General features: G+C 40.4%; 1 protein-coding gene across 1 annotated transcript in view; it reads left to right on the forward strand.

Annotated features, from left to right (window-relative positions):
* The window catches only part of Stil (STIL centriolar assembly protein), a 40,555-nt gene extending 33,980 nt beyond the window's left edge, over positions 1 to 6,575 (forward strand). Inside the window, exons 14-16 of the mRNA XM_051188474.1 lie at positions 286 to 475; positions 2,435 to 2,685; positions 5,716 to 6,575. Of these exons, the coding sequence (XP_051044431.1) occupies positions 286 to 475; positions 2,435 to 2,685; positions 5,716 to 6,502 (1,228 nt within the window). The 3' untranslated portion in view covers positions 6,503 to 6,575. The remainder of the gene's footprint in view (positions 1 to 285; positions 476 to 2,434; positions 2,686 to 5,715) is intronic.
* Positions 6,576 to 10,758: the final 4,183 nt, after the last annotated feature.

Genomic DNA, 10,758 nt, shown 5'->3' on the forward strand with positions numbered 1-10,758 from the left:
AAATTAACAACAGATAGCTTAATAAAACAGTACTATGGTCTGGTTTATGAGCAGCCTGTCAAGATGGTATTTATTTACCTTGCTAACAGTTGAAAATACAGCCGGGCAGTGGTGGTACACACCTTTAATCTCACTGCTCAGGAGACTGGCAGGCAGCCTGATCTACAGAGTGAGTTCCAGGACACCCGGGTCTTATCTTACTACTTTCTTCCACAATTACTGCTTTCACAGATACATTCAAAGTGTTTCATTACTGATGCTAACCCTGCATGTCCTTTCAAGCAGCTCTGAAGAGCAGAGGAAAGACCCTGATGTGCCTGTCTTCTTCCCAAATGCTTTGCTGGCTGAGAGTGTGAGCATGTGCTTCCAAACTGATCCAACAGAGGGAGCCAATAACAGCACTGACTCACCAGGGGAGCCAAAAGTTGAGCCTAGTTGGCCTGCAGATAACCAGAAAATTTACCAGGACTTGCTGGTAAGTAAGTGTAGACCATGTTCTCTTTTGTGAGGTAGTTATTTAATATAGGAAATATTAGTTAAACTTTCCCTAGGTTTAAACTGATTGAGACCTTGAAATAAACTCTTTCTAGTATTTAACAATATATAACTTTTTAGCTTTTCATAAATTTTGATAAATTAAATTGTAAGCTTTCTAGTCATCAGATTCTTAGCCAGAATAAACAATATTTATTTTAAAAATACAAATGTTACCATTTTGCCAAATTCATTCTATAGTTGGAAGTATGGGGGAAAAAACAAGCAACTTGAATTTGTGAGGAATTTGAAAGTAGTAGAATATGTATGATATCATTAACTGGTTTCAGTTCAGGTAGGCAGATAATTAATAAACATTTATTTAGTTTAAGAAAGGAGGCTAGCCAGGTGGTGGTGGTACATGCCTTCATTCCCAGCACTCAGGAGGCAGAGGCAGGTAGACCTCTATGAGTTAAAGGCCAGCCTAGCCTACAAAGCTACACAGATAAATCTTGTCTGGAAAAATAAAAAATTAATTAATTAATTAAAGAAAGGAAGGAAGGAGACTAAGCTAAGTAGATAATCTAGCAATTACTGTGGCAGTCTGTGCCATTGCAAACAGAGGGGAAATTCTGACATGGACTCCAGTGACAAACATGACAGGTTGACAAGTGCAGTAAAGCAAAAAACAGAATGAATAGAATAGTTCTTCTTGGCTAACTTAGAATGTCAATGGGTTCTTAGGGTTCACTTCTATCTCACTGGAAGACTTGGAATGTCTTGTTTTCCTATTTGTAGCTGGTGCTTAGTTAAACATATATGAGTGGAGTTCTGTATATTCATCAGCAAACAATATTGGTTATTTGCCTCCTAGGTCCTAGACTAGTCCTGACATGTATACTCAGGAAGTGAAATATTGCTGAATGTCATGAATACAGAGTAGCTTAAGTCAATGGTATTTTATAATATGTGAAAAAGAGCCTAATTGCAAAAATAACAAGCTGAAGAAGCATATTGCCAACTTGAAAATGTGTGATTTAAGTATATTGGTACTTTATTTTTTGTTTTGTTTGTTTGTTTGCTTGCTTGTTTTATTGTAAGGTTTGAGGCCAGAGGACAGGTTTTTTACTATGTACTGCATGCTGGTCTTGAACTTAAGACTCTTATCTCAGCCTCCTGTTATTTGTTTAATAGTATTATTATTTTATTCTTTAAGAATTTCATACAGTATTTAAAAAAAAAAAAAGAATTTCATACAAACCAAGAGTGGTGGCACATGCCTTTAATCCTACCACTTGGGAGACAGACTCAAGTGGATCTCTGTAAGTTTGAGGCCAACCTGATCTATATAATGAGTTCCAGGACAGCCAGAGTTATACAGTTGTCATAAAAAACCAAAACAAATGGATAGATAAAGAACTTCATATAGGTTCATGTTGATCCCACACTCCCTTCTATACCTGTTGGCTTTGTAAGTAGGGTCTGATGAAATCCCTCATATGGGCTTCTATTTAGAAATAAGCCATAAGCCAGCTATGGTGACTCATTCCTCTAATTCTAGCACTCAGTGGGTAGAGAAAGGATGTATATGTGAGCTCAAGGTTGGCCTTGAATTTTTTTCTCCAGAGAGAGGAGGGTAGGAAAGAAAGGAAAAGACAAAGAAATCTGTATAATTGCAGCATACTAGATACTTTATAGAATTTGACAAGATAATATTTACCCTTCCTTGTAGCATTATCCTAAAATCTAGAAGTTGAGGGCTAGAAAGGGGACTCTGCAGTTCAGAAAGCTTGCTCTCTAAGTGCACCCAGGTCAGGTGGCTCACAGCCACTTACACTCCACCTCCCGAAGACACCCACATGCACAGACTTACATATAAATAAGTAATGAGTAAATCTTTTTTCAAAAGACCTTAAGATTGTTAGTGATTTTTTAAAATACATTCTTTTTCTTTCTATAGGGTAAAGTGAACCACCTACTAAATAATGCCTCCCAAGAGATTGATCAGTCACCTACCAAAGCAGTAGTTATCAACCATGAATGCACCAAAACCCAAAATATTCACCATGTAAGGGAAAAAAAGCACAATCCAGGACTGGTAGACAAAGATTGTGTACTCAGTGCAACTATTAAACAGCTGAGGAGCCTGGGAGTGAAAATTGATTCTCCCACTAAAGTGAAGAAAAATTCACAGAAAGTGGATCATGCCAGGTAATTTTACGTTTTGTTTTGAAAGATAAATAAATGGTAGGTATGTATGCTTTAGCACTCCTGGAAGGTGTGTGCTTGCACCTCAGATCCACTGATTTGTCATTTATTGAGAGCCTGCTGTGTGTGGAATGCAAATACCAGTTTTACATTTTCCAGTCTTCTAGGGAGATGAGGTGTAACATGAATAATAAAAATCCAGAGACAGCTTCAAGCTGAAGATCAGAAAAGCAAAGCAGCCAGCCAGTAGCTCTTACCTCTACTAAGTCCTGTCTTCCATGACTGGAAAATAAATCTCTTCCTGTCCTCAACATGGCTGGAGACTAATTGCCCCATGAGACTCTTGTTCTTTCTTCCTTTTATACCTCTCAAATCCTAGGATTGAAGGTGTGGGGCCCCAAGAGCTGAGATATCTATGTGAACTGTTTCTCTTTTAGACTGGATCAGTTTCGTGTAGCTCAGTGTGGCCTTGAACTAACAGCGCTCCATCTGCCTGTCTTCTGAGTCCTGGGACTAAAGGTGTGTGCCACCACTGTCTGACTTCTGTAACTAACTAGTGTGGCTGGCTTTGCTTTTCTGATCTTCAGGCATTCTTTATTAAATCATAAATTATATATCACCACAATGAGGTTACATAGAAAAGTCACCTGAGGATGGTTGCTCTATTGATTTATTCTTTTATTGGAATCTTTCCTAGATAAAGTTGCCAACAAAATACTGGAAAAGAGAAATTAGCAGTGTCAGAAAGTTTCTCTGGAGGTGGTGGAGATGTACCAGTTTCCAGTGTTCAGTCATATACTCTGCTGTTAGAAAGCATGGGTATTCCTTTTGGTAGTGTGTAGTCAACTATTAGATCCTTCTGCATAGATTACTCTTTACCAAAGACAGCCTCAGCATATACACCTATTAAAAAGAGGATATGGAGCAGGTTTTTTCTTGGGCCACCAACCAGCTCCTAAGTCATGACATGGAGACTTAACTAGTTATAAATGCTCAGCCTTATGCTTGTCCCACTCACTCTTTCTTATAAATCAAATTAACCTGTTTTTCTTCATTTTCCTTTTGCCTTGGAGCTTTTTACCTCATTATATATGTCTTACTATGTGTCTGACTGGCAGCTACCTGGCTGGCTGGCCCCAGGCACCTCCCTTTCTTTCTCCCTCATTCTCTCTCATTCTGTCCTCCTATTAATTCTCTCTACCTACCAGCCCCACCTATCTCTCTACTGCCTAGCTGTTTGCCATCCAGCTTTTTATTAGGCTAATCAGGTGCCTTAGATCTGCAAGGTGAAACAGCAACACATATTCACATAGTTAAACAAATGCAGCATAAACAAATGTAATACATCTTTGCTTAGTTAAAGTAATATTCTACAACAGGATAAAATCTAAAAATTACTGAGCTAGTAAGTTTTCTGATAATTGCTTTTGTTAATAGAAAACTAACAAGGTTTCCTAGTTTAAAAAATAGGCAACATAGGGCAATATAAGATAAAATATAAAAGCTCCCTGTTCCTTCAAAATCTTCAATCTGTCTCATGATTATTTCTATCGTTTCTTTTGTATTCTTCTAGAAAACTTATTTGGGTGGGGGCTGGGAACTGAACTGGGTCCCTAGAAGAACAGCAAATGCTCTTGTCCACTGAGCCATCTTCCCAGACCCTTTCTTATGCTTCTGATAGCTGTGTAGTATTCTGTTGTACCCATGCACTATAATAGATTGAACCCTCACCCTCTCTCACTGAACTTTTAAGCCAAATCTCTTACGTACTATTTAAATCAATACTAAGCAAATATTATGCAAGTACTTGTTCAAATTAAAGTTATATTAGGTGTTTTACCATTGTTTGCCAAATACTTATATTCATTTTTCATTCTCATCAGTATCACAGGAGAATGAGGCTAACATTTTCATTTAAAAAAAAAACAAAAAACAAAAAACATTTATTTACTCATTCTCTCTCCCTCACCCCCCAGTGTGTGTGTGGGGGTGTGTGGGGGGGTGTTGGTGTGTACATGATCAGGGAACATCTTGGAGTCAGTTCCCTTCTTCCACTGTGGGGTCATTAGGTTCACTAGGTAGTGCCTTTGCCAACAGAGCCATCTCAAAGGCCCTGACGGTTTTATTTCTGAACTGAAAGCGACCCTGTGACATCTGTGACCACGAGTTGGTTTCTCCAGTTCCAGGAGACCCACTGGTCTCTTCTGGCCTATGGGGACCAAGCACATATGTGATGCATATATATATATACACACACACACACACACACACACACACACACACACACACAAAGGCAAAACATTCATACACATACAAGTAAAATAAATCGTTAAGAAAAAAGCATGAGAAAGAACTACATATACCTGTTGTAATTCACAAGTTCCCCCATGCTTTCTGTGTAGAACCGTGTTTATTTGAGCAAATCCTATAGTCCAGGTTCATTGTTCTCTTGCCTCAGCCTCTTCCTGATTACAGGCATGATGAAGACTCCCATTGGGAAGTAACTATTAGATAATGTAATAATTATTTTCTCTTTCTATTTCACCCTTCCTCCCTTGCTTGTTTTCTTTCTTTTTTCTTTCCTTCCTTCCTTCCCTCCCTCCCCCCCTCCCTCCTTCCTTCCTTCCCTGTTTGCTTTCTGTTTTGTTAATGCTTTTTTGACAGGTTCTTGTGTAGCCCAAGTTGGTCTTGAACTGATTATCCTCCCTCAACCTCCCAAGGCTGCTGGGAGAGCAGGTCTGCAGCACCACACCTAGCTTGGTAATGTGTTTCTTCACAACAGCCAGTCTATGAGCATGCTGCCATTGTAAAAAACATTGAACCTGGCAAGTCAACCATCTGCATTTAGTCTGTGAATACAGGTTATCTTCCAGTTACAATGCATACCCTGAATGTGTATCTGCCCATGAGGACTTAAGTCTGATTAGTCAGTTAAAAAGTCCCAGAATGCTTAAAGCTGAAAGCTTTGTTACTTTTGAAGAATGAAACGTACTACTTAAAGTTAAAAGCTACCTTGCTTTTTGTTTCTTTCAGTGTTTTGGCATGCATCAGCCCAGAAGCAGTGATCTCTGGATTAAACTACATGTCGTTTGCTAATGTTGGCATGAGCGGCTTAAGTCCCACTGGTGTGGATTTGAGCATGGAGGCGAATGCTATAGCTCTGAAATACTTGAATGAAAATCAGTTGTCACAATTGTCCCGCGCTCGATCAAACCAAAATAACTGTGACTCTTCTTTTGGCCTTCTACATATTAATTCAGACAGAAGCACGGTGGGGCTTAGTTTAGTTTCACCAAGCAACATGTCATTTGCAACAAAAAAATATATGAAGAGATATGGGCTCTTAGAAAGCAATGACAATAGTGAGGATGAAGAGTCTCCTGGCCATGCAGATAGTGAGATCGGCTGTGAGTTGAGTAGAAACCCTGCATACAGACCTGGGCAATTTGCTCATCAGAAAGTGCCTTCTCACAAAGCCTGTGAAATAGATCAGTGTTCTAACTGTGGCTCTGAGGACATGCACACAGATATGCCAGTGTTGAGAACTATCACAAATGAAGCTGTCCAGCCAAGAGCAGCAAAGCAGTTGAATGAAGACCCTGCTTTTTCACTAAGAAATCTTAAACCCAATACTGCAGTGAGCCTCCGAACTGGAAAAGCAGAGTTCACTCAGCATCCTGAGAAGGAAAATGAGAGTGACACTGCAATTTTTCCTGGAACCCAGCAACCTCCTGAGACTTTAAAGCAAATGAACAGCATGAATTCTGTGGGTACCTTCTTAGATGTAAATCGGCTCAGACAGTTACCGAAGTTATTTTAACTCTACTACTGCTTTGTGATATGAGGATTAGGTGGGTACTGATGGCACTTAAGGAAGCCAGACCTTTGGGATCTCTTTTTGTTTGTTTGGTTTCTGAAACAGGGTTTCTCTGTGTAATCCTGGATGTCCTGGAACTCACTCTGTAGACCAGGTTGGCCTCTAACTCACAGAGATCTGTATGCTTTGCTTCCCCAGTGTTAGGTAGGATTAAAGGCGTGCATCAACATTGCCTGGCCACGACCTATAGAATTTCTAATAACTGTAAGAGTCTGTTTTCTATTAACATCTAATTCTAGCAACATCGGTCAGCAAGTGACCGATGGGAAATGGCTATTTAGTGGGGATGCTGGGTTTGTTCTGCATCACTGAGCTTAAAACAGAAGAAACTGAGGTGAGGGATTGCATCAAATCAAGTTCAGATGTACTCCCTGTACCCCAGGACCTCGAATGTACTAATGGGCACCATTACTGAGCCCCACCTCTGATCTACATTCTCAACAAGGCCTTTTGAGACAGGGTCTCAGTATGTAGCCTAAGCTGCCTTCAGATTTCTCCTATCTTCCGCATCTGGCTCAGGTATGCACTTTACCCAGTGTCTCCCAAAGACAACTTCTTACATGATCATAGTAAATTTCAAAAATAAGAAATTACATTAGGCACAATACTGAGTAAACCACAGAACTTTTCATTGCCTTTGGTTATTATTTGCTGGGAAGGGGCAGTGCTAAGGGTTGAACTCAGGACCTCACACCAAGTGCTCTAGCACTTAACTTTGTACTTCTGTCCATGAGGTATACCATTGGTTTGTATTTTTTTTCATATACATGAAATTATATCACATAGCTTCCATTAACCTAAAGCACATACTCCAGTCCCTACCTTTGGTAGTACATGATCTTCTTAACATCACCAGAATGTTTTATAGTCATTTAAAAAATGTTTCATAAACAGAACTGTACTTTTTAAATCTCTTTTTAATTTAGCATTATACCTTTTGAAATTTACTGCCTTTTTCCAAATAATGTCCTGAGATAGAAGTGTTGATTGTGTCAGTCATTCTTTACTTCCGCCATCTCCAAGTTGTTACTTCTAAACATAAAAGAAAATATCCTCATTCACCCGAAAGATGAAGGTTTCTGCCGAAATTAAAATGTGGTTGTCACCGGTGGAGGTCGAGCACACTTTAATCCCAGCATTCTGGAGTTCAAGGCTATCATGGTCTATTGAGCCAGTTCCAGATTAGCCAAAGTTATACAGAGAAACCCTGTCTCAAACTCCCTCCCCCCCAAAAAAAGTGGTTTTCTTATATTAAAGTTTGGCTTGTAAAGTGAAAGAAACATACTTTTCTTCTCTGAATGTTTTTCTAACCCAACTATAGCTTCCTAAGACAATACTAATATAGAACTATTGCTGGTTAACAGGGCCAGGGAGCCAGGGACCAGTTGGCACCTCGTTCTCTCCCTACATTTGTTGCAGTATGCATTGAGACATAAGTGACAATGGTGTTTCCTTCTATGTTTTTACTTGCAATTTCCAGTAAGTAGTAGAATTTTCAATGGTTTTTTTTAAATTGAGCCCTCTCTGAGTTTCACCCCAAAGTGAATGTGGGTGCCATTTTTATTGCATTTTGAAAGCAGAATATTAAGCCAGGTGTAGTGGCCCATGACTTTAATCCCAGCATTTGGGAGGCAAAGGCAAGCAGATCTCTATACATTCTAAGGCAGCCTTATCTTCAGAGCTACAAAGAGAGACCTTGTCTCAAGAAAAGAAAGAACATGTTAGTGGATTAACCGACAGCCTCAACAACTCTTACTGTGAATCTCTTGTTTTTTATGGGGACAATGCAAACAGATGAGGAAGAATTTAATTTCATCACCCGATTGAATGTTTCTGCTAAGATGTTTAAGCAGTTTTCAAAACAGAGGTAGACCACAGGTTAATTCAACAAAACAACTCTACTAAGTGCTTGCTAAGAAGGACCATCAATAAAGCCTATGCTGGAAAGTTCTAGAAGAAGTACTTTACTGTGGGAAGTTAGTTGCTGTTGGGTATCTTTGGCAGAAGCATTAGTATAGGAGAAACTGAAATAAAAGACTGGAGATGTTTGCCTGTCGAGTGACATTTCTCAAAATTTCTATTTCCTGGTCTCATGTTTATAAAATCATGGGTGGTATTTCAACTGGAATTTTTAAAAAATGGTAGAATTTAGATTTTCCAGCTTCTGGGAAATAGACTCATTAGTCTGAGTTCTGTCCTGTTGGCTAGTTGTCCCTCCCTCTTCAAATGTCCCTCCCTCAACCTCTTAAGAGCTGCTTGTTGATTATAAGTTGTTCTTTTCACTTGTCTTCATCACCTACCCAGTGCTCAGCCCATGGATGAAGGTGTAGACATGTTAAATACTACTTGTAAAAGTTGCAAAAATTATTTTTGTTTTTTCAAGACAGGGTTTCACTCTGTAGACCAGGCTGGCCTCAAAGTCAAGAGATCTGCCTGCCTCTGCTTTCCAAGGTCTGAGATTAAAGGAATGCACCACCACCACCAAGCAAAGCTGCAGATTCCATAGAAAAACAGCAGGCAGTGGTGGCACACGCTTTTAACCCCAGCACTCAGGAGGCAGAGGCAGGTTGATCTCTGAATTCAAGGCCATACTGGTCTACAGAGTAAGTTCCAGGACAGTCTCCGAAGATAAAGAGAAACCCTGTCTCAAAAAAATCAAAAAACAAAACGAAAGTTATAACAGAGTATGTGACGAAATGCCACTGTGACCGTATCTGTCTCTGTGTAATAGAAGATAAAATGTACCAATTAAAACTGAGCCAGTCAGCAGCCTCATGCCCATCCACAGCTGCTAGCCCAGTAGCAACTGCCCCCTCCCCTTCCTCCACACTAGCACTTTTCCCCACCCCAGTACTCAACAGGTATGTGGATCCTGCTAGGAGCTGACTTAATGATGAACAAGGCAACCATGCTTTGTCAGAGGTCAGTCTGATGGACTGATGCAGAATCAGGTAAGCACTTAAACAGTAAAAATAGGAAGATGTTAGCACAGTAGAGAAACAGGGAGGCTATTTTCAGAGTATTCTGGGAAAGTGACACTTTTCTGCAATCCATAAGAAAGAAAAGGAAATAGAATGTTTTTTGTACCAAATTGTGGGGAGATGAACAGACACTGTTTATGAGGGGCTTTAGAGTGGGAGCCAATCCAGGGAGTCAGCAGCCACTGGCTGCTTGTCATTCCCATGCCCTAAACAACAGTAGGTAGGCAACTTAGAGTTTTCAGTTCCCCAGTTTTGGAAATAATAGGGTAACTTCATACTGTGCATGAAATGCTGGTACAAAAATAATACATGAGCCAGACATGGTAGTGGACACCTTGAACCCCAGCACCTGGGAGGCAGAGGCAGGTGGATCTCTGAGTTTGAGACCAGCCTGATCTACATAAAGAATTCTGTCTCAAAAAATAACAAAGAATGAAAAAGAGTGCATGAACAGAGCTGTGAAGTACAGAGGGAGGAAAGACTGTTTTTGAGAGTGTGGTGTCAAGCCTGAACTTAAAAGATCCTGGAGGATTTCCACAGGTGTAGATAAGGAAAGATTTCCCTTTTTAAAAATAATGTTTAATATACTTCACAATAAAGAATTATTTCCCCCAACAAAGAAATTGCAGAGGAGTGCTGGCTGACAGAAGGATATTATTTTGTTTCCACATCTGATTTACACACTTCCCTCTTTGTAAGTGAAAGAAAGTCCCAGTAAAAGGTGCCTGGGTTATGCCCCCCCCCCCCCTGCATCCCCTATCCCCCCTAACCGGAGCCGTCTGGGTCAGGGGGAAGCATCCTCAGAGGAAATCCTGCTTTTCCATTTCCTGGCCAGAGGCTGAACTCCAGGAAAAGGATGGATTTGGGGAGAGCTGTGTCCTGCCTCTTCATGGGAGGTCTGGGGCCATCAAAAACAACGGGAGGGATGACATCAGGCATTCATGAGAGTCATGGTTGTGGTGTCCTAAAAAGTCACCCAGTCTCCATTGTACACCTGAGGACACAGCCAGAGGAGAGCCTGAACTTGGTCTGCATCACAGCACAGGGTGCACGGATTGAGACAGGAATTCAGGACAGCAGCCTCACAGCGTGCCTTCCTCTGTCTCAGGCTGAGCAAGTTAACAAATCAAGCAGTCAAACCCAGGCCTTCAACTGAAGCCTGGCAGAAAGGACTAAATGCTGTATACACTTTGCTTCCAAACCACATTTTTGGAGAAT

Source organism: Phodopus roborovskii, unplaced genomic scaffold (assembly GCF_943737965.1).
Source record: "Phodopus roborovskii unplaced genomic scaffold, PHOROB, whole genome shotgun sequence".
Classification (NCBI taxonomy): Eukaryota; Metazoa; Chordata; class Mammalia; order Rodentia; family Cricetidae; genus Phodopus; species Phodopus roborovskii.